The following is a 24,962-nucleotide window of genomic DNA, read 5'->3' as shown; positions in this document are numbered from 1 at the left end:
GGCGATATAAATCCCTTGTCTAAGGACAAAAGTGTATTCGTATGCTGCCAAAATTAGGGCCCACCTTTGAATTCATGCAGAAGGTATGGGAGGAATAGCCTTTCCCTCGCTAAACAGACCCAAAGTGGTTTCTGGTCTGATACTACCGTGAAATGTCGCCCATGCACATATTGGTGGAATTTTTTTACACCAAAAATAATTGACAGATCTTCCTTTTCAATCTGAGAATATCCATTTTCAGCTGCAGTAAACGTCCTGGATATGTAGCCTATTGGCCTCTCTGTACTGTCACCCACCTTGTGAGATAGTACTGCTCCCACTGCATAGGGGGACGCATCACAATTTAGCACCAATTCCTTTGTTGGGTCATAGTGTACTAACAAATTTGAAGAGTGTAAGAGCTGTTTTACTTTCATGAGGCCTCTTCTTGGGGAGACTCCCATACCCAACGCTGGTTTTTCTTCAGCAAATGTAGATCTTACAACACAGGATTATTCTTAAAGTTACAGTCCTATGTTTATCAGAACCATAATTACTACACTGTTGATGAAAGGTCATTGACCTGAATCACTAACTCTGATTTTCTTTCCGCGGATGCTGCCCTACTCAGTATTTCCAGTGTTTTCTGGTTTGATGTCAGACTGAACATTTTTGTTGATGTTTTTCCATTTCAGATAATTCCAGAAAATTTCAGTATTTATGACTTGATTCAAGAGATGAGAACACAAAGAACATCAATTGTACAAACCAAGGTACAGATGAAGTTATAAAGAGTGCATGAAGATGAAAGAAGCATTAGTATGTTAGCATTTTACAAAAGCACAAAAGGATCAGCTTTTTCTTTGAATCAGAAAATGAGAAGAAACTTGCATATATCTAGCCCCTATCAGACTCCCAAGAACAGCCTGTAAATACTGGCATAGTCAGGGGCCCCCTCTAAATACTGGCACCCTCGGAGACCCCCTGTAAATAGGGATATCCTCGGAGACCCCCTGTAAATAGAGATATCCTCGGAGACCCCCTGTAAATAGGGACACCCAGATGTTTTATTGAATAAAATTTCACCATCTGTTGTGGTGGGATTTGAATCCAGGTCCCCAGAGCATCACACTGGGCCTCTGGATTATTAGTCCAGTGAGAATGCCACTATGCCACCACCTCCCCAATTAATTAACCTGTAACTTAGCACAATGCAGGAGACACAGGCTAGTTCAGAAATGCATTGACGGGTCCCATACACAGATTGGACAACCTGTGGTCTGTCACTCCAAGCTGATCAGAGGAGGAGGAAAACAACATATTAAATATCTCCTTTCATCACTTCCTTATTTCCTTCCTTACTACTTTCTTCCCTTTTCTCTTTCTATCCTTTTTTTGTGTGTTTCTCTTTCTTTATCAATTTTTCTCATTCATGCTTGCTTTTCTTGCTTGCTTTCTCTCTCTCTCATTTTTCTCTTTCTCTTTTCTCTCATTCTCTTTTGCTGTCTCACTCTCTTTGTTTCACTTTTCTATATCTCACACTTTCTTTCCCTCACTTCAACTTACTTTTCTCTCTCTTTCGCTATCTCTTGCTCTTTTTCTGTCTCTCTCCCTCACTCGTTTTCTCTTTCACCCTGGACTTTTTTAAAAACTGTCTTTAGTGTTGATCAGAGCCTATTCTTCTGTGACCAGCGGAAAATGCTCAGGGTTCTATTGCGTTCTGGAGTTTACCGCTTGTGGCAAGAATGAAGCAGCTTTCTGACGTCTATATTAATATTTCCTTTCTCGCTCGGTAGGTGAGACAGTTAGAAGTTAAAATAGTGAAGAGGAAAAGGCTGATACCCAAGCCAAATAACTTCACAGAATATAACACTGCCTTAAATAAACTTTACTTGCAAAGCAAAATAGCAGCTTCATAAGCTTCAGATCATAAAACTCTTTCACTTGTGTGCTTCCTACTCTGTTTCTGAAAATAAATCTGACTAGGCAGTGCCACTATTGCAGAAAGGCGACTTGAGCAGAGGAAGCTTGACTCAGCTTGGAACATTCAGCATTTCAAACACTGGATTAAATCTGTGGTCTGTCAACCTTTCCATCCACTGACACCTCAAGACCTCTGGCTGGGCGTTGTCTGCTGAATTGAAATTCAAGGCAACCATAGAAACTGGAGGAGGCCATTCTCCCCTTGCACAAAAGGATTATGTTTCACTTTTAGAAGTTGTCGCTTGGGAATAGGAGGAAGCCATTCAGCCCCTCAAGCCTGTACCACCATTCAATTAGCTTATGGCTGATCTGTCTCTCACCTCCATTTACCCACTTTTGCCCCAAATCCCTTGATAACTAGCAACAAAAATCTATCAAACTCATTATTGACAGATTCAAATTGTGCTAATGACGTAACCAGAAGCATAGAAATTTGATTCTAGGATCCTAGTCTAGAGAATCAAGGGATATGGAAATAGTAGAGCAAAGTGGAGTTGAGATAAAAGATTAGCCATGATAGTATTGAACAGGGGAGCAGGCTTGAGAGACCTTCTGCTTTAGTTCTGCTTCTATTTCTTATGTTCTTATGGAATAGGAGCAGGCCATTCAGCCCCTCTTTCACCCCTCATTCAATTTAGTCATGGACTATGCATCCTGAGGCTCACAAACCCAGGCAATCCAGCCCTTGAAGCCCAGGCAACTTTTATTTTTATTTGTTTATTCACAGGATGTGGCTAAGCCAGCATTTATTGCCCATCCCTGACTCACTCCTATATTGGGTTGACATTTCACACTTGCTGGTTTGTCCTCTTTGAATTTGGTGATTCTGGAGGTTTGAGGAGCGTGGTTGGAAGCCCCTTTGTTGAACCCAAATATCTGTTCATATCAGCAACCGGAAATGTCTGGCAGCGATTGAAAAGCCAATGTTGAGGCCTTCATGGCTCCATGGTGCCCATGAAGATGGAAAACTTGGAGAAGTGAAGAGTAAAGTTAATGGTCCAGGCTCCCAGTGAGGAGCTGTACCCGTGGGGGGTGCAGGTTGCATCATGGACTGCAGTCCTGTATTCAGTGCTCCCCAATTCCTTTGTTCCTGTCCAATTTCCAGCACTCCACCATTGGTGGCCTGGGACCTAAGCCCTGGTATTCCTTCCCTAAATCTCTCCACATCTCTATCCCCCTTTAACCTACCTCTGTGACCAAGCTATTGGCTACCTGTCCTAATATCTCCTCATATGACTTGGTGTAAAATTTCTGTCTGATTATGCTCCTGTGAAGCTTCGTGGGAGATTTTGTTATGTTAAAGGTCCTATTTAAATGCAAGTTGCTGTTCTTAAGTAGCATTATCTCAGCACCGAGATCTCACTGAATTCAGCTGCACCCTGGCAGAGTGAGATCAGTGAATTTACCATGGTGTGTGGGATCCAGGATATTAATTTATTTGTATAATCAGTCATGATGTTAAAAATGTTTATTTAGTTAGCACTTTTCTAACATTAATAACTGGGTTAGCTCTGCTGTGAATAAGAACATTGTGTGGTTTTGTGACTGGCGTAGTAAGGTTCTCGAGGTGCAATGTTAACCCTGGTGTGCAACTTTCTATTTTAACTCAAGTAGAGTTAAGCTGCGTTATTTCCTGCAGACTGGTCCATTTTGAAAGCTTTATTCTCTGTGGTATATGTATGAGTTGAAGTCCTTTCACCTCACAACAGTAGTTGTATCCATTAACTACATAAACTGGATTTATTTAGCACCTTTAGCACAGCATCACACATCATGAGATGTTTCACAGGAGAGATCATCAAACAATATTTGACACCAAGCCACAAAAGGAGGTATCAGGACTGGAGACCAAAAGTTTGGTCATTGAGTGTTTTAAAGAGCATCTATAAGGAAGAAAGAGAGGCGGAGAGATTTCGAGAGGGAATTGGAGAGCTTAAGGGCCTTGGCAGTGGTGCAGAGACTTCAAGGGTTAAATTAGGAGGACAGGCTGCTTAAAATTGGTTTCATAGGTTATGGGTGATCTTATCGAAGCATCTAAAGTGATAAAGAACTGCAACAAGACAGACTGAGAGAAACTGTTTTTTCTGGTGGGAGAGTCCAGAACAAGTGAGCAGATTTTAGTACTATTCTTCAGTCATATGGCTCTCATTGCCTAATCTTAGCTTGTTGACTGCCACACAGCTAAAATCCAGAAACTTCCAACCTAAAGCTGGTGTGGCACCATGAACTGAAAGATCTCAAACACTGAGGGCAGTTGGAACTCAATTTTTTTTAAAATTCATTTACGGGATGTGAGCTTCGCTCGCTGGGCCAACTCTAATTGCCCATCCCTAGTTGCCCTTGCGAAGGTGGTGGTGAGCTCCCTTCTTGAACCACTGCAGTCCATGTGGTTTAGGTACAACCATAGTGCTGTTGGGGAGGGAGCTCCAGGATTTTGACCCAGCGACAGTGAAGGAATGACGATATATTTCTAAGTCAGGATGGTGAGTGACTTGGAGGGGAACTTCGAGGTGCTGGTGTTTCCATCTATCTGCTGCCCTTGTCCTTCTAGATGGTAATGGTCGTGGGTTTGGAAGGTGCTGTCTAAGGAGCCTTGGTGAATTCCTGCAGGGCATCTTGTAGATGGTACACACTGCTGCCACTGTGTGTCGGTGGTGGAGGGAGTGAATGTTTGTGGATGTGGTGCCAACCAAGCGGGCTGCTTTGTCCTGGACGGTGTCAAGCTTCTAGAGTGTTGTGGGAGCTGCACTCATCCAGGCAAGTGAGGAGTATTCCATCACACTCCTGACTTGTACCTTGTAGACAGTGGGAGTCAGGAGGCAAGCACGATTCCTACACCTGACCTGCTCTTGTAGCCACAGTATTTATATGGCTAGTCGAGTTCAGTTTCTGATCAATGGTTACCACCAAGATGTTGATAGTGGGGCATTCAGTGATAGTAATGCCATTGAACATCAAGGGGCAATGGTTAGATTCTCTCTTGTCGGAGATATTCATTGCCTGGTACTTGTGTGGCGTGAATGTTACTTGCCACTTGTCAGCCCAAGCCTGGATATTCTCTAGGTCTTGCTGCATTTGGACATGGACTGCTTCAGGATCTGAGGGGTCGCAGGTGGTGCTGAACATTGTGCAATCATCAGCGAACATCCCCATTTCTGACCCTATGATGGAAGGAAGGTCATTGGTGAAGCAGCTGAAGATGGTTGGGTCAAGTACACTTCCCTAAGGAACTCCTGCAGTGATGTCCTATAGCTGAGATGATTAACCTCCAACAACCACAACCACCTTCCTTTATGCTAAGTATGACTGCAACCAGTTGAAAGTTTTCTTCCCGATTCCCATTAACTCCAGTTTTGCTCGGGCTCCTTGATGCCACACTCAGTCAAATGCAGCCTTGATATCAAGGGTAGTCACTCTCACCTCACCTCAGGTGTTCAACTCTTTTGTCCATGTTTGAACCAAGACTTCCTACCTCCTACCAATGGAAATTAATAGAAGGTACAAAATGGAAATAGCAACTTGATTTGTGTGTGTCAGATGTGTGTGTGTGTCAGGTGTATGTATCAGGTTTGTGTGTGTGTGTGTGTGTCAGCAGTGCATGTGTGCGTGTGCTTGTGTGTGTGCGTGTGCTTGTAAGGTGTGTATTTGTCAGTGGTGTGTGCATGTCGGTGATGTGTGTGTGTGACTGTTATGACACAGCAGTTGATTAAGGCTGAGCTAGTTAAAATCCCAGAGGAAATTTTAAACACTGTTATAACCTATATTTTCAATTGGTATGTTTTTAATTGCAGCTCTAAATTCAGGAATAAGACCACCAGTTCTTGAGAGGTTTTTATATCAAACTAAATCAGACATTTATTAATTTACAACAAATTAAACACACACACGGCTACAAATTTTAACAAATTCCCAAGTTAATCTCCACTAAGGCAACAATAACCAGACACCAAGCAAAGCATTTTCACCTTACAAATTCAAAATGAGGTTCATTTGAATTTGTTCCCATGCAGACAGCTGTAGGCTTACAGGCTTAGATCTCAAAGATAAAAACAAAAAAACTGCGGATGCTGGAAATCCAAAACAAAAACAGAATTACCTGGAAAAACTCAGCAGGTCTGGCAGCATCGGCGGAGAAGAAAAGAGTTGACGTTTCGAGTCCTCATGACCCTTCGACAGAACTTGAGTTCGAGTCCAAGAAAGGCTTAGATCTCATGTGCCTCTGACCTGTATACACAAAACTCCCTTCTGTTTTCTTCTCCGCCGATGCTGCCAGACCTGCTGAGTTTTTCCAGGTAATTCTGTTTTTCCTTTCTGTTATACCCAGTCTCCCCCTTTTCATTGTAACACTAGGCCCTTTGAACTCCACCTCTTCTAACAATAAAACCCCTTTCATAGTACCAATTTTATTAATAATATTAACATATTGCTTGGTATCTCCTAACTAGATGCAAGATTTCATTCCCACTCTTGAATGTTCTATTCAACAAAATGCAAATGTACCCTTTACCTCTGTTTACATCCAAAACCACTATACATCAAAGCACCCAGACTAGCTGCTTTAATCCAATTAACACTCACCCAGACTAAAACTCTATTTTTTAAAAAATAATTTCCAATAATATTATATACATTAAAATCCCTTCCTGAAGTGTCAGGTGTGTGTGTTTGTCTGTGTGTGGTTTAGCATCAATATCAATCAATGACTTAATGGCCTTTTCTGATTGTTCAAATGAGAACTTGACCGAAAGTGCACAGTTAGTGACAATCTGTGTGTTTTTCTATTGCAGGAACAGTACGAGCTGGTTTACAATGCAATCAGTGGTCTGTTTGAGAAGCACATAGAATTCCTAAACACCAATTCAACCTTCTGTGCAGATGAGGTGAGCTTTTTACTTCCTTTGTTCTATACTCTGTTGCTAGAGAGTCCAGTCGAGTCTCTTCAGCAACCCACACTTTGAAATCATCATGACTTACATCCAGTCTCAGAACCACTCATAATTTGAAAACTCTGGCCAAAGAGGGATTTGTGAACAATGGTGTGAAGGCTTTGCTGGACTGCAAGCCAGTGTAGGCGAGTGAGTGTAGGTGAATGATGGGTAGGAGAGGGACAGCAGAACTTGGATGAGCTGAAGTTTATGAAGGGAATTTGGGGGGTCAACCAGGGATGCTTAGAATAATCCCTCTTTAATCTTCAAGTACCTTTTGTGTGCTTAAATCCTTCTAATCCCGTCTACGTGGTGTGTGGAGTTATAGTTTGTATAAGAATTGACTGTAGTTTAAACAAAACTGCCAGTCAGTGTAAAGCTAGGAATGTGTGTGCAAATGGCTGCTTATACAGACAGAACATTCTTGTTATGTAATGGACTGACGTAATTGTGCTATACTGAACAAATCGGGCAAATCGTGTTCGCGTGAACATGCTCGCTATAAGCAGTGGGAACTGTATCTCTCATTCTTAGTCTTCAGTTATGAATCTTCACTTCCCTTATCCATGACTCTATAAGTCTTCTATGAGGCACTGCATGTTCAGAACTTCACCCACACCCCATCCGAAGCCCAAACAATATCAGATACAAATCCACCCACTTTCTTGTTTTGAAATCCTTTGTGCTCCTGGTCAGAATATCTCGATGCTTGTTGGATCCTTGTTGCCTGTTGTGAGTGATGGCTGAAGTGGTACTATTAGTAGAGCTGATCAGCAGGGACTTCATAGGTGGAACCTCTTAATTTATTTACAAAGGTACCCAGCAGCAACCAAACATGTGTTTACACTTCAAACTCTACCTCTACACCACTAACTACTGAGGGAGCCCACGCTACTCTACTATTCGATACTAAGATCATGTGATCTTCCTTAATAACATTCTTCTTATATTTCACATCAGATTACCACATCCCTCCACCTTTACTCAGAAATACATTTTATATTTACAATTACAATTTTCTCAAAATGGCAAAATAATTACACGGATAAGTAATTTACAAATTCAGTCTTTCTGGGAGTTTCCTTTTGGTGTAAAGTGCCTCAGCTCTACAACTTCAGATGCCTTGTCAGGAACCTCTTTTTCTGGAGTTGTTTGAACATCGGGTGCTTTGGTGGGCTCCTGCAGATCTGTATCTTCCACTCTTACAGAAACATCAGCTATGTCTGTATTGGGTTGAGTTCTCTCAATAAGAAACTCTGACCCAGTCATGAACACTGGTGGAATCAATTCTTGGTGAATTGTTTCTCTCTTCCTCAGATGATCCACATGTTTCCGTGTGACTCAGCCTTCTGCCTCCACATGGTAAGATAGAGGTCCAGTCACTGCACTTATTCCACCCCATAACCACTTTGGTCCTTCTCCAAAGTTCTTCACATATACTGTTTCTCCCATGGTAAATTTCCTCTCATGACTATGCCAGTCGTGTCTAGTTTTCTGACTTCCCTGACTCCTTTCCACCTTTCCCCCTAAATTTGGCATTATGACGCTCAATCTCATCCTGAGACAGTGTTTCATCAATAACTCCACAGGTGTGACACCAGTTGTTGTGTGAGGGCTGGTCATACAATGAGAAAGAAAGTGTGCTAGCTTGTTAAGGAATCTCTAGTTAACTTCTTCACACCTGCCTTAAATGTTTGAACCACCCTTTTGGCCAGTCCACTTGAGGAAGGGTGGTACGATGAAGTTTTTACATGAGTGATGCCATTGAGGCTGATAAACCTCTGAAACTCAGCACTCATAAATGCCATGACATTATCAGAACCGACTACTTCTGATAGTCCGTTAATGGCAAAACTTTGACGTAACTTCTCTATTGTAGCAGAAGACTTTGGTGATTTTACTTCATATATGTTCATCCATTTTGAGTAAGCATCAACAATGAGCAGAATCATTGTTCCCATGAAAGATCCCACATAGTCAATGTGCAATTGCACCCATGGGCTTCCTGGCCACTCCCAAGGGTGTAATGGAGCTGTTGAAGGTAACTTTTGCAGTTGCTGACATTGCACACAATTCTTCACTAAACTCTCTATTTTGCCATCCATCCCAGGCCATCATAGGTAGTTGCGAGCAATGGTCTTCATTCGGGATATACTTGGATGTGCACTATGTAGTTCAATTAGCAATGGCTCTCTTCCCTTTGGAGGAACTATCACTCGTGCCCCCCACAATAAGATGCCATCCTGGCTGGTTATTTCATGTCTTCTGTTGAAGTGTGGTTTCATTTCATCAGATACAGGCTCTGGTGACAAACCATGAAGCACTTGATCTTGTACTTGAGATAAGACTGGGTCCCTTCTTGTCCAGTCTCTGATCTGTTGAGCACATACCAGCGAGGAATCTAAGAAATTAAGCAATAAAACAAGTTCTTGTGGAACTGGAACTTTCTCATCATTTTCTTGTAAAGGCAAATGACTAAGTGCATTGACATTTGTGATTTGGCTGTCAGGCCTATGTACAATAGTACACTCGTATGCTGCCAGGATTAGTCTTTTTTCTGTTTCTGTGCCTTCTTTGTAGTGTTGACTTTAATCTCGGCCTTCTTTTTGGTTTCAATATTGGCCCAACTACTCTCAGATGCAAGCTCGACTTCTGTGAGCTCAGTGGTTGAGTCTCCCGGAATTTCATCATCTGTCTGCTTCTTAGAAAATTCTGTCACTTTTGCCTCCAAAGCCTCTTTGGCTTCATGTAGCTGATTCTTCAGCTCTCCCATCTCTTTTTTGTGTTTGTTGGCTGCCTCCTGGAAAATTGAGCATTGATGTGTCTTCCCTGCCAACTCATCCTTCAGTTGGTTCAGAGAAGTGCTTACTTATTTCCGTTCCCCTTCGTACTTTTCCAGTGGTACAAACTTTGACCTGAGGGGAGCTTGTAGCGTGTGAAGGTCATTCAACAGGTTTTCTTTTTCCTTTCGAAGATTGCTCACCCCATCTTGAACTCTGTCCCTAAGCATGGTCTCTTCAAGCTCTTTCTGCTATTCCTCCATGTTTTGGCTCAAGACAGCAGGCATTTCTTCAGGTTGTTGAGTCTTTACAAAGCTTTTTCAAAACTGAGACACTTCCTGCTTCCTTTTGGAATCTCAATGGCCAATCAAGGTTGATTTCCCTTAGCCAATTTCGCACTAGGAGGCTTGGTCCTCTGCCTCTCAATACCAACACTGGTAGCTTTACCGATTGACTTCCATAACGGACAGTTACTTTACTGATGCCTTTGACTTGGATGTCTTCACCCATGTATGCTTTTAAGTGGGCAGTTGTTTTTTCTAAATTTAATTGATGTTCCCCATTATTCAAGTATCTGAAGGTATGTTCCCCAATTACTGTTGTGGAAGCTTCTGTGTCCACTTACATTCTAACAGGCCTGCCATTCACTTTTACTGTTACATATATTGGTTCTGTCTTTCCAACCTTCAAATTAAACAACAAACACATATCTGAATTTGTTGCTTCAGGCTCTTCTGCATTGTAGATCTCGCTGGGTTTTTTCTTTTGTTTAAAAGTGTGCCTGACTCTTTCCCCACAGTATCGCATTACATGTCCACGTCTATGACAATAAAAACATTCTATTTTTTTAAACTGCCAGTTGTTAAAAGATTGCTTGTTTCCACCTCTATTGAAATGATTCCTTGTTTTCGCTGTTACGCCATTTTTTTCTCATTTTCCGGCTAGTGGGGGCTGTTTCCTGCTTCTCGGCAGCGTTTTGCATTTTCACGCCCTTTTTGGCTGGGGCTTCCCAATCCGATGTAGGGGACGGCGCCATTTTGCGCGCCCTGTATGGCTTTTGAATCTCTCACTGTGCTTTCCATGGCCAGTATACAATCTCTAGCGCCGTCCAAATTTGTTTCGGATAACAATCCACTTCTGGATTGTGTCCTCATTCACACCACACACTAAGCAATCTCTAATCATATCGTTTAGGGAAGTACCAAACTCACAATGTTCCGTTAAGTGCTTCAAACTTACCACATAGCATGCAACTGTCTCCCCCGGGGCTCTTATTCTGGAATAAAACTTCAACCTTTGCATCTGAGGTTGGTAATGGCCCTTCAGTAGGTCCATTAATTCATCAAAACTTCTCGAGCCTGGGGCACTGAGTGCTGTCAAACTTCGAATCAACCCATAAGTTTTATTCCCACATGTACTTAAAAGGATCGCCTGCCCCTTCTCTTCCCCCATAATCTCATTTGCTTGGAAAAAGAATGAGACGCGCTCAATTTAGTGGGACCAATCATCCATTGCTGGATTGAAAGGATCAATCCTTCCGAAGGGTGGCACGCTGTGAGGGAATTACTTCGACGATTTGAATGGAACTTCTACTTACAATTACTGTGCGAGGTACAGTGCCGACTTTGTTTCTCTTGATTTCGTCTGTTTAATTCGTTGAACCCTCGTCGTAGTTTGTTGGATCCTAGTCGCCTGTTTGTTGGGTCCTGAGGATCCTGGTCATATGCTTGTTGTGAGTGGTGGCTGAGCTGCTACTATTGATAGAATTGATCAGCAGAGACTTCATAGGTGGAACCTCTTAGTTAATTTACAAAGGTACTCATCAGCAACTAAACGTGTGCTTACATTTCAAACTCTATGGGCAGAATTTTTCCCGCGTCGGGCAGGCTCGGTGGGGGCGGTCGGGAAACCGACCACTGCCCACAATCTGGTGCGCACCGCCATTTTACGCGGGCGGTGGGGGGAGGAGGGAGAGTCAGCGCATGCGTGCAAAAGAGGGCTTCAATCTCCTTGAGGCACAGAGCTGCCTCAGGGAGATTGAAGCGCTTTTGAAAATAATAAATAGAATCAATAAAAATGTAATGAAACACGTCCCCTCATGTGACTGTGTTACATGAGATGGGACATGTTCTTATTTTTCAGGAAAACTTTTTATTTAATTCACGAAAGCTTTAGGAAACCTCATCCTGCTCGTGGATGAGGTTTCCTAAAAAAAACATAAAGGCTGCTTGGCCTTTTTGCCTGCCCGCCAACCGTAAGGTTGGACGGGCAGCATTAACTTGAAATTAATTAATTCGTTAATGGCCTTAATAGATCTATCAATTATCGGCGGGCGTGCAGCCAACTCCAGTGACATGATGAGGTCAGGACACACGCCCAAAATCATCGCGTGTCATTTTACGCACTGGTGTGTCAGGCCCACCCCGCATGCTGACTGTAAAATCCTGGCCTATTTCTACCCTACAAACTAATAACTACTGAGGTAGCCCATGCTACTCTACTATTGGATACTAAGATCATGTGATCTTCTTTAAAAGCATTCTTCTTAAAGGTATATGACACATCATATTACCATGATGCTCTAGGATCCTTCCTTGGTGCTTGTATTTTTCAAGTCCCACTCTCTAGTTCAATCCTGAGAGAAAATGGTTTCTGAATTTCTGATGTACCGTGGTGCATTGACAAAACAATTAACCCCATGTTTCAGAATTTGATGCACTTTTCTTTCATAGTTTCCTTTTCAGCCTCTTCAGTCTCTGCTTATTTTCCTGCAGAATCTATTCCACCTTTCCAGGCTGATAAAATTGCAGCTTAGCAGGTCTGGTGGCATCAATGGAGGGAAACAGAGTTAACGTTTCAGGTCAATCATAACCCTCCATTGGAACCTCTGACAGGTCATCAACCAGAAGCATCAACTCTGCTTCTCTCTCCACAGGTGCTGCCTGACCTGCTGTATATTTTTAGCATTTTCTGTTTTTATTTCAGATTTCTGGCATCTGCAATATTTTGTTTATGAAGTTCCAACGAAAAATAGATTTGAGATACTTCATTAATACTTGCTATAAAAAAATCCATAAAAATTTGTTGAGATTGTGCCTTGACATATCAAAAAGCCATTTATTTTGTAAAGGAGGTATTTTCAGGTCTATGGGGAAAGAGCGGGAGAGAGGTACGAATTGAATGGACCTTTTTAAAGGCCAGCACAGACACGATGGACCGAAGAGACTTTTTTTCTCTGCTTTGATTTTGTGTTGAATCTTCTTCATGTTATTCAGAATGGTCAGTTCCCTTTATTTCCTTTCCCCCCTTTGAATTTGTGTCATCATTTAGGAGCACAGCTAATCTTGTGATGTTAACAGCCTTTGTAGAATCATAGAATCTTACAACACTCAGTGCAACAACTGTGCAACCTCTTTGAGTCCAATTAGTCCCACACTTCTCCCCAAAACCCTGCGACTTTTTTTCCCCCTTTTTTAAAATATTTATCCAATTCCCCTTTGAAAGTTACTATCTGTTTCCACCATCCTTTCTGGCAGTGCATCCCAGATCACAACAACTCAGTGTGTAGCAGAATTCTCCTCATTGCCCAGCCTCACTCAATTAACAATTATCTTAAATCTGCATCCTCTGATTACCCACTCTCCTGCCAGTGGAAACCATTCTATCAGCACCTCTATTAAATCTCCCAATAGTCTTCATTGCTTTAAGCCAAACAATCCTATGCATTAAAGGCAAAATACTGCGGCTGGTGGAAATCTGAAACAAAAACAAAAAATGCTGGAAAAACTCAGCAGGTCTGACAGCATCTGTGGAGAGAAAGACAGGATTGACGTTTCGAGTCCATATGACTCCTCCTCATAGACTCGTCTTCCTATTCGTTCGCAAGTGAAGTATGCAAGGAAAAACATTTCAAACTGACAATTGCTATGAAATAATTGCATTTATTAATAGGAGATTTCAAAGAATACTTGGGCAAAATGGAAAAATGGTTGCATTGGGCTTTGCCTAGGACAGGCTTGCATGTGCACAGCAGTCTGATTGGATGGTAGCCGTAAATAAAATGCTTTCTCTCTAAGTGACCACTCAGCTTCTCCAAGAACAAGCAGCACTGGCAGTATGCCAATGTGCTTATTTTTGTAATGTCTTCTATTTGTCAACTTCCTCCTTGAGTGGGCTGCTGTGGAACTAAGTGCAGTGGTTTGCACACAGTGTGAATCTGCGATGATTGGAAGCCATGCACACACATCGGATGTGGTAAAACAGATGGCACGCAAATAAACAGTTCTTCTGGATAAACAGTCTTGTACTCTAAGTAGGATTTTTATACTTTAACAAAAAAACACAAAGTGTCTCTCCTGTTGAAATCTGAGTTTGAAGCATTTTCTGGTGCTGTCTAAGACTCGCTGTTGGGCAATTAATGGTATGGCAAGGTGGGGGAGGGGTGGCGGTGCTAGTGAGTGGCAGGAGAGCCAGTGTACTAAAATTGAACACCACCTCTTGGTGCAGAGAAGGGTCAGGTACTCTTGAAGATTGGTTCCAGGAATTGAACTGGTCAGGTTAAGACTAAAATAAACAATATTAAGTTACTTTTGTAATAATTAAACAACTTATAAAATCCTCTTCCAAGTATTTTAGCACCTTCAGTCGTTGCAGAAATTACCAGTCATGTCCTCTCACTTCAACAAAATTTGGATTTCTGAATTCTTTAAAGATTAATAAGCTGTTTGCAAAACTCGATAGAAAGGCACAGGAGCATTCCAAAAGAAGCGTGTGTTTTCTAAATTTTATTTGAAAATTTTTAGTTGTAAAAATGTTGGAGACAAGACGGAAATGTGAAGGTTTCACTGATGGTCAAAAATCATCCAAAGAGTCTTTATGCTTTCCAATTGGTGAGGAAAACAGGACACTGTGAGGATGGGCCAATGGCCGGAGTGCGGGATGGGAATGGTTACTGCAAGTCACCATGATGAAACCTCCCAGGAACATGACAAACAGAGTTGGCAACTGTGGTGCAGAGGCCAACTCCAACCCAATGTACACAGTGTCCATGCACCCCTGCACCCTAAAACTGCTACACTACTGTACCCCAAAACCCTGACTCCACCCTACCCCAAAAACCTTTACATCACTGTACCCCAAAACCCTTACAATACTGTAGTCAAGGTAGACTCTTTGGATGATTTGGGTAAAAAAATAAAAAACCTTTACAAAACTTTTCCAAAACCCTTACACCACTGTTCCCCAAAAATCCCTAATTACTGTATCTTGAAACGCTGACTCCACCCTACCCCAAAACTATTACACTACTGTACCCCAAAACTATTACACTACTGTCCCCAAAACCCTTACACTACTGTATCTTGAAATCCTGACTCCATCCTACCCCAAAATCTCTACACTAGTGTACCCCAAAACCCTGACTCTCAGTACCCCAAAACTCCTACTCTACTGTGCCCCAAAACCTCTACACTACTGTACCCCAAAACCAGCTACACTACTGTATCCCCAAACCCTCGACACTACTGTACCCCAAAATCCTGACTCCACCATACACCAAAACCCGTACACTACTATGCCCCCAAAATTTCTACATTACCATACCTCAAAACCCTTACTCCACAGTACCCCAAACCCCCTACACTACTGTACCCCAAAAATCCCTACACTACTGTACCCCAAAACCCTGATGCCATCGTACACCAAAACCCGTACACTACTGTGCCCCCAAAATCTCTACGCTACCATACCCCAAAACCCTTACTCCATACTACCCCAAACCCCCTACACTACTGTACCCCAAAATCCCTACACTACTGCACACCAAAACCTTGACTCCACCATACCCCAAAACCCTTACACTGCTATACCCCAAAACCCCAACACTTCTTTACTCCAAAAACCCTACACTACTGTATCCCGAAACCCCTACACTACTGTACCCCAAAATCCCTACACTACTGTACCTCATAACCCTGACTCCACAATACCCCAAAACCCCTACACTACTGTACCCCAAAACCCCTACACTACTGTACCCCAAAACCCCCACACTACTGTACCCCAAAACCCCTACACTATTGTATCCCAAAACCCCTACACTACTGTACCCCAAAACCCCTACACTACTGTATCCCGAAATCACTAGACCACTGTACCCTGAAATCGCTAGACCACTGTACCTCATAACCCTGACACTACCATTGTAATGTAGTTAGTGACTGTCCAAGGGCCATGTGGTCACATTCTAGACACAGTTTAACCGAGTTGTTTTGTTGACCGTCTGTGTTCCTCCGGTCATTCCTTCACTTCACTCTTGGCCCTGTTATTAAGCAGCACTAAGCCTGGTTCTCTTCCAATGGGTACCATGCCTCACGGTGCCAGTCACTTCAGTTTGACTTAGTTCTTGGATTCCAGGTGAACAGTGGGAAGGATTAGGCCAGAATGAAGCTTATATCTGCTGCCATATAAGTAAACAGCTTACAACATAAAGTCACTGAGTCCTAACCATAACCACACCTCCTCCTGCAAAAGAGACCAATATCTCTTCCTGTTAATCTCCAGTTTGAATCTATTTTTCTCTCTTTATTTCTTTTTCCCTCTTTTCCTTTCTTCTCTCTCTTTATTTCTCTTTCTTTCATTCTGTCTTTCTTTCTCTGTCTTTTTGTTTCTTTTTCTTTCCTTCTCTGGTTCTCTTTTCTCCTTTCTCTTTAACCTCCTACTTCTATCTCATTTGTTTCTTTCTCTTACTTCCTCTCATTCTTTTTCTCTTTCATTTTTCCCCCCTTTCTCTATCTCATTCCTTATACTTTCTCTTTCACTCTGTTTCTTTCTTTCCATTTCCCTTCCCCACCTCAGCAAACTCTATCTTGGCGCTTTGGCCAGGATCTGGCGATGGATCAAGAGTGAACAACATATTTTTTCGTGAGTATCACTGGCAAGGCCAACATTTATTGTCCTTCTCAAGGGCAGTTAGGGATGGGCAATAAATGCTGGTCTTGCCAGTGATGCCCACACCCCATGGAAAAAATGTTTAAAGCGTTGGTCACTCTCAATCCATGAACATCTGCCATGAAGTTCCTGATGTTGAATTTATGGGGATTTTCAAAACTCAAAAAACAAGTTGGGAAGTTGGAAATAAGGAGTGGGAAGTCTGGGGAACCTTTTGCCCCTGGGCCCTACATACTATTATACCAAGGGAGGACAGTAAAGTGGTCAAAGTGGGCGTGAGAGACACCAGGAATGTTAGGATTTGCACAGCAAAATGTGAAAGGGGTCATTTCTGTCAGCGAGGCCAAAGCATGGTCCTATCTGTTTCAGGCAGCTTACAGACCTGCTGTGTGTTCCTAGTAACAAACAACTTCATCCCCTCACTTTTCACTAGTAGAAGGTCCAGCAGATGAACTCCCAATTCAGCTTTACTCATAAAAACAAAAAAACTGCGGATGCTGGAAATCCAAAACAAAAACAGAATTACCTGGAAAAACTCAGCAGGTCTGGCAGCATCGGCGGAGAAGAAAAGAGTTGACGTTTCGAGTCCTCATGACCCTTCGACAGAACTTGAGTTCGAGTCCAAGAAAGAGTTGAAATATAAGCTGGTTTAAGGTGTGTGTGTGGGGGGGCGGAGAGATAGAGAGAGAGAGAGGTGGAGGGGGGGGGTGTGGTTGTAGGGACAAACAAGCAGTGATAGAAGCAGATCATCAAAAGATGTCAACGACAATAGTACAATAGAACACATAGGTGTTAAAGTTAAAGTTAAAGTTGGTGATATTATCTAAACGAATGTGCTAATTAAGAATGGATGGTAGGGCACTCAAGGTATAGCTCTAGTGGGGTTTTTTTTTATAATGGAAATAGGTGGGAAAAGGAAAATCTTTATAATTTATTGGAAAAAAAAGGAAGGGGGAAACAGAAAGGGGGGGGGGGATGGGGGAGGGAGCTCACAACCTAAAGTTGTTGAATTCAATATTCAGTCCGGAAGGCTGTAAAGTCCCTAGTCGGAAGATGAGGTGTAGTTCCTCCAGTTTGCGTTGGGCTTCACTGGAACAATGCAGCAAGCCAAGGACAGACATGTGGGCAAGAGAGCAGGGTGGAGTGTTAAAATGGCAAGCGACAGGGAGGTTTGGGTCATTCTTGCGGACAGACCGCAGGTGTTCTGCAAAGCGGTCGCCCAGTTTACGTTTGGTCTCTCCAATGTAGAGGAGACCACATTGGGAGCAACAAATGCAGTAGACTAAGTTGGGGGAAATGCAAGTGAAATGCTGCTTCACTTGAAAGGAGTCCTTGGACGGTGAGGAGAGAGGAAGTGAAGGGGCAGGTGTTGCATCTTTTGCGTGGGCATGGGGTGGTGCCATAGGAGGGGGTTGAGGAGTAGGGGGTGATGGAGGAGTGGACCAGGGTGTGATGGAGGTGGTCCATCACTTCCTCTCTCCTCACCGTCCAAGGACCCAAACACTCCTTTCAAGTGAAGCAGCATTTCACTTGCATTTCCCCCAACTTAGTCTACTGCATTCGTTGCTCCCAATTTGGTCGCCTCTACACTGGAGAGACCAAACATAAACTGGGCGACCGCTTTGCAGAACACCTGCGGTCTGTCTGCAAGAATGACCCAAACCTCCCTGTCGCTTGCCATTTTAACACTCCACCCTGCTCTCTTGCCCACACGTCTGTCCTTGGCTTGCTGCATTGTTCCAGTGAAGCCCAACGCAAACTGGAGGAACAACACCTCATCTTCCGACTAGGGACTTTACAGCCTTCCGGACTGAATATTGAATTCAACAACTTTAGGTCGTGAGCTCCCTCCCCCATCCCCACCCCCTTTCTGTTTCCCCCTTCCTTTTTTTTCCAATAAATTATAAAGATTTTCCTTTTCCCACCTATTTCCATTATATAAAAAAAAAACCCCACTAGAGCTATACCTTGAGTGCCCTACCATCCATTTTTAATTAGCACATTCGTTTAGATAATATCACCAACTTTAACTTTAACTTTAACAACTATGTGTTCTATTGTACTATTGTCGTTGACATCTTTTGATGATCTGCTTCTATCACTGCTTGTTTGTCCCTACAAACACACCCCCCCCCCACACCTCTCTCTCTCTCTATCTCTCCGCCCCCCACACACACACCTTAAACCAGCTTATATTTCAACTCTTTCTTGGACTCGAACTCAAGTTCTGTCGAAGGGTCATGAGGACTCGAAACGTCAACTCTTTTCTTCTCCGCCGATGCTGCCAGACCTGCTGAGTTTTTCCAGGTAATTCTGTTTTTGTTTCAGCTTTACTCATGCACGGCACATAGATTCTACACACACGCTACTCTGATTTGACCTGTTTTCTCTTTAAATGAGTAAAGTTGATGCTAATTTGAGCGGGTCAGTTTGAGAGCAACCTGCCACTGAGGCTGGGAGCCCTGGGTGACTGTGGTTTCAGTCAGGAAGTCACATTGAGACTCAAACTGGAAATGGCATTGCTTACAGGAAGACACTGACCCAATGCAACTCAACTCATGCTAGAGATGGGTTTGTGCGCATGCAGATCAGAGCGTTTATCTGTAGTTCACACAGTGTGTGTGTGGTGTGTACGCGTGCATGCATGAGTGTACGTGTGTGTATTTTTTAATCATGCTTATTCCTCTCCCTCTCTCTCGCTCTTCTGCACAGAGACCAGTGGCACAGAATTATTCTCCTCCAGCATCTGTTGACATTTTCATACCTGTGCTGCTGCTGCTCTGATCTCCTCTCTCCCATCTCTTTGTCTTCTGAAAAATGTTTTTCCTCTTTCCCAGTAATCCAATAAATTCCCACTCACCTTCACCCTTCATTTCATTTCTCCTTCCATTATTCAAGTTGCTACGGCAAAGCCCATGGGTTGTTTTGGCTTCCCACTGATGGTGTCTCGCATGTTAGTGACTGTGTTTTTGCACCGCAAGTCTTCACTGCAAAGTTTTAAATAACCCGCATTCTCTAAGTGGAATCTGACCTTTCTGCTTAATGTTTTGCTTGCAAATGATTTCAGAATCTTTTGAGGATGAAATTGGTGGTGTGCCAGCGAAACAAGTTCGTAGCGAGTCAGCTATTTTTGTACCGTGCCTGATCTTTCCTCTGAAGTTCACAGAACAATAGTCCTTTTTTGGAAACTTATTTCTTGGATTTACTTTCACTTTTAAGTGGTTTGAAATTGTTGACCTGTATAAGACTGTCAATGGGAGATAAATACTAGCGCAATGAAAAATCAGCTGCTGATTCCTCACAAACCTCTTTCACGTGGATGACATGAACCATTTTCACTTATTTTTGAGTTTTGATAAATCCTGTGTTCATTGATGTCTGGGAGGCCATGTTCACTAATGGTTTCATTTTGTATTTGTGCTCCAACAGATTGATGAGCCATCTGAGGCATTAGAAAGACATCAGCAACCACCAACACACATTCCCCTTTCATCAAACTCATCAAGTCACAGGTAACATGCAATAATATGGATCCTAGGCCTGTAACTTAACTGTGATATGTCGGTATTTCCCTATCTCTGTAACCTCTTCCAGTTCTACTACCCTCCAAGAATTCCTCCAATTCTGGCTTCTTGTTCTTCTGTGGATTCCTTCACCCCACCTTTGGCAGTTGTGCCTTCAGTTTAGGCATTAAGCTCTATAACTGTCGCTCCTCCTCTAAATCCTACCTCTTTGACCAAGCTATTGGTCACTTGCCTTAATATCTCCTTATGTGGCTAGCTGTCAAATTTGGTTTTAATAATGTTACTGTGAGGTAGCTTGAGACATTTTAATACATCAAAGACACTATATAAATACAAACTGTTAAAACTAGTAATGGAACCAAGCCAGTAACTAGTTGTAGAATTTGATCAATAACAAGACTTTGAAGCCTAAAAGTAACTAGTATAGGAGGAAGTCAGGGACTAGTCATCAAGTTGGTCAGTAACTAACCAGTGGTGTTAGATTATCTTAACCTTTCATACACACCTGTCCATAGTGAGATCAGACACCAGTGTTTATTGACAACACTCTGATTGCAGGTTATGTATGGAACACTTTTTTCCCTTCCCCTTTGATCAACTGGATTCAAGCCAGTCACCCAGTAATGTGGCAGGGACTTTGTGTAGCTCCTGAATAAGCTCTGCAGCATTGAACATAAACATTAAAGTCCGTTTTTCAGCTGACATCTTGACTTATCAACAAAAGTGCATAGTGCAACCTTGTAGCTGTTATAGAGGTGCTGGTAAATTCATCAAACAGCAGCTAAAGTGATACAAAAATTAAAGCACTAACATAGAGACCATGATGTTATAGTGTCCAACCTGGAGTGACATGTCCCCCTGTCGCAGAGATCTGAATCTATATCTGGACTCTGAATGAGAATAAAATATCTTCACTGTGAGAGACACAGAGATGCTAACCTTAATCCAAATAGCTCAACATGGCTCCATAGAGTTTTTGAGTACAGGCTTAAGATTTTGAGTTGTACCTGCATTGGGTGAGAATGTACCTGTGCAACAAAGAGTCCTTGCTAGGTGTGGCTGGCTCAGGCCTCAGACACTTCAAACTCATTTCATGCTGTACCCATCCTGGGAGTGTTTGATGGGGACAGTGTAGAGGGAGCTTTACTCTGTATCTAACCTCATGCTGTACCTGTCCTGGGAATGTTTGAAGGGGTCAATGCAGAGTAAGCTTTACTCTATATCTAACCCTGTGCTGTACCTGTCCTGAGAGTGTTTGATTGGACAGTGTAGAGGAAACTAGTTAATAACTCATTTGAGTTGATTTCTGCTAAAATTGGCAAACATCATTTCCTGCCTGTTTATGCTGAGGTTAAGTTTTATGCCTTTGGTGATTTTGTTGCTCTGTGACTACACTGCAGCACATATATCGCCTCTGGCTTAGAGGCACTTTCTGCTGTCTGTATGTCGCACTCTGGAAATTGTGCAATGATGTTGACCAAGTATAAAATCAACCCCACAATCCATTGCTACAAGTGCTCTTTCCTTAACCCGGAGGTAAAACATTTGAATCAGGAAGTAGTGTCAACCTTTGACTTGATTTGATCAGTTGGGTATTTAAATGGGAAATTTTAATTGTCAATATTTTTTGAGTTTTCACATGAGCTGACTGGTAGATGGGGCCCAATTTTGATCTGGCCAATTCAGTGTTCAGGCCTCTAAAAATTGATGCACAGATGCAACAAGTAATCAAAAAGATGATTGAAATGTTGGCTTTTAACACAAGAGGAGCTGGAATACAAAGCAGAGATCCTTATGGATAACCTTGATCCAATCCCAACTGGAGCCCTGTGTTCAGTTTTGGATGCTGCACCTCAGGAAGTATAAACTCACCTGGGAAGGAGTCACCGTAGATTTGAGGACCTTTATTGACATGAGTGTAGAAGATTTGGGGTGAGCTAATTCAGATTTTTAATATGATTAAGGGATTAGATAGGATAGATAGAGAGAAACTATTTCCTCTGGTGGGGAAAGTTCAAAACAAGTGGGCAGAGCCTTAAAATTCGAGCCAGGTCATTGAGGGGTGATGTCAGGAGAACTTCTTCACACAAAGGAATGTGGAGATCTGGAACTCTCTCCCCACAAAAAAGTTGTAGATTCTCGGGTTCAATTAGTGCTTTCAAGACTGAGATGGATAGATTTTTAGATGAAGGGATATGGAGCAAAGGCAGGTAAGTGGATTTGAGGTACAGATCAGCCTTGGCAGAACAAGTTCAAGGGGCTGAAGGGCCCCTACATCAGGTTGGTCATTCAGTTTGAAGCCATTACTAATATTTCCTGAGCTTCCAATCCTTCACGATTATCTTGGAGTCTCCAGGAATTAGAGGTGGTGGTGGGAAGCTGCCAGGGAGAAGAATTACCCATACGTTAAAAGATATATGCATGTTGGGGGGATGGGGGGGCGGGGGGGTGGTGGGAGGCTGTTTAGCTTACTGTCAGCAATCATCCAATTTCATAATGACAAGCCTGCTCCCTTTCTAGTTGGAGTGGGAAAGTGGGACTTTTCGAGAATGGACTTGTCATAACAGGGCCCTAACTTTGTGTCCAGCAATCCTGAATCCAAAATACCCCCTTTCCAGAAATATATCAAAGAAACTCCTTCTAACAAGGGAGAAAAACTTCCAGGGCAATGGTCAGAGAATTTTTAAAAAATTCATTCATGGGATGTGGGCTTCGCTGGCTGGGCCAGCATTTATTGTCCATCCCTAGTTGCCCTTGAGAGCTGCCTTCTTGAACAGCTGCAGTCCATGTGGTGTAGGTACACCCACAGTGCTGTTAGGGAGGGAGTTCCAGGATTTTGGCCCAGCAACAGTGAAGGAACAGCGATATATTTCCAAGTCAGGATGGTGAGTGGCTTGGGGGGGAACTTCCAGGTGGTGGGGTTCCCATGTGTCTGCTGCCCTTGTCCTTCTGGATGGCAGTGGCCATGGGTTTGGAAGATGCTGCCTAGGGAACCTTGGTGGATTCCTGCAGTGCAGGAATGGCAGATGGTGCACACTGCTGCTACTGTGCGTCAATGGTGGAGGGAGTGAATGTTTGTGCATGTGGTATCAATCAAGTGGCCTGCTTTGTCCTGGATGGTGTCAAACTTCTTCAGTGTTGTTGGAACTGCACTCATCCAGGCAAGTGGGGAGTATTCCATCACACTCCTGACTTGTGCCTTGTAGATAGTGGACAGGCTTTGGGTAGTCAGGAGGTGAGCTACTCGTCACAGGATTCTTAGCCTCTGACCTACTCTTGTAGCCACAGTGTTTATGTGGCTAGTCCAGTTCAGTTTCTGGTTAATGGTAATCCTGAGGATGTTGATAGTGGGGGATTCCGTGATGGTAATGCCATTGAATGTCAAAGGGCGATGGTTAGATTCTGTCTAGCTGGAGATAATCATCACCTGGCACTTGTGTGGCATGAATGTTATTTGCCTCTTGTCAGCTGAAGCCTGGATATTGTCCAGGTCTTGCTGCATTTGGACATGGACTGCTTCAGTATCTGAGAAATCACAAATAGTGCTGAAAATTGTGCAATCATCAGCGAACATCCCCACTTCTGACCTTATGATGGAAGGAAGGTCATTGATGAAGCAGCTAATGATAGTTGGGCCAAGGACATTACCCTGAGGAACTCCTTCAGTGATGTCCTGGAGCTGAGATGACTGACCTCCAACAACCACAATCATCATCTTTTTTGCTAGGCATGACTCCAAGCAGTGGAGAATTTTCCCCCGATTCCCATTGACTCCAGTTTTTCTAGGGCTCCTTAATGCCACACTGGGTAAAATGCTGCCTTGATGTTAAGGGCAGTCACTCTCACCTCACCTCGGGAGTTCAGCTCTTTTGTCCATGTTTGAACCAAAGCTGTAATGATGTCAGGAGCTGAGTGGCCCTGGCAGAGCCCAAATTGGGTGTCAGTGAGCAGGTTATTGCTAAGCAAGTGCTACTTGATAGTACTGTTGATGACCCCTTCCATTACTTTACTGATGATCAAGAATAGACTGATGAGGCAGTAATTGGCTGGGTTGGATTTTTCCTGTTTTTTTTGGGTGTAGGACATACCTGGGCAGTTTCCCACGTAGCCAGATAGATGCCAGTGTTGTAGCTGTACTGGAACAGCTTGGCCAGGGGTGCAGCAAGTTCTGGAGCACAAGTCTTCAGTACTATTGCTGGAATATTTTCAGGGCCCATAGCCTTTGCTCTATCCAGTGCCTTCAGCCATTTCTTGATATCACGTGGAGTTAATCGAGTTGGCTGAAGACTGGCATCTGTGATGCTGGGGACCTCCAGAGGAGGCCGAGATGGATCATTCACTCGGCATTTCTGGCCGAAAATTGTAGCAAATGCTTCAGCCTTACCTTTTGGACTGATGTGCTGGACTCCCTCATCATTGAGGATGGGGATATTTGTGGAACCTCCTCCTCCAGTAAGTTGTTTAATTGTCCACCACCATTCACGACTGGATGTGGCAGGACTGCAGAGCTTAGATCTGATCCATTGGTTGTGGGGTCACTTAGCACTATCTATCACTTGCTGCTTATGCTGTTTGGCATGCAAGTAGTCTTGTGTTATAGATTCCAGGTTGACAACTCATTTTTGGGTATGCCTGGCGCTGTTCCTGCATGCCCTCCTGCACTCTTCATTGAACCAGGGTTGATCCCTGGCTTGATGGTAATGGTAGAGTGGGAGATATGCCGGGTCATGAGGTTACTGATTGTGTTCAAGTACAATTCTGCTGCTGCTAATGGCCCACAGTGCCTCATGGATGTCCAGTGTTGAGTTGCTAGATCTGTTCAA

At 43.1% G+C, this 24,962-nt stretch overlaps 1 protein-coding gene across 5 annotated transcripts in view; it reads left to right on the top strand.

Annotated features, from left to right (window-relative positions):
• Positions 1–24,962, top strand: part of LOC121281777 (tyrosine-protein phosphatase non-receptor type 22-like) — a 100,848-nt gene that overhangs the window by 47,461 nt on the left and 28,425 nt on the right. For all 5 annotated transcript variants that reach the window (XM_041194749.1, XM_041194750.1, XM_041194748.1 and 2 more), the window contains 3 exons: positions 675–752; positions 6,750–6,842; positions 20,045–20,127. In XM_041194749.1, coding sequence (XP_041050683.1) covers positions 675–752; positions 6,750–6,842; positions 20,045–20,127 — 254 coding nt within the window. The remainder of the gene's footprint in view (positions 1–674; positions 753–6,749; positions 6,843–20,044; positions 20,128–24,962) is intronic.

The sequence above is a fragment of the Carcharodon carcharias genome, chromosome 9, assembly GCF_017639515.1.
Source record: "Carcharodon carcharias isolate sCarCar2 chromosome 9, sCarCar2.pri, whole genome shotgun sequence".
NCBI lineage: Eukaryota > Metazoa > Chordata > Chondrichthyes > Lamniformes > Lamnidae > Carcharodon > Carcharodon carcharias.
This window is presented reverse-complemented; position numbering and strand designations above follow the sequence as displayed.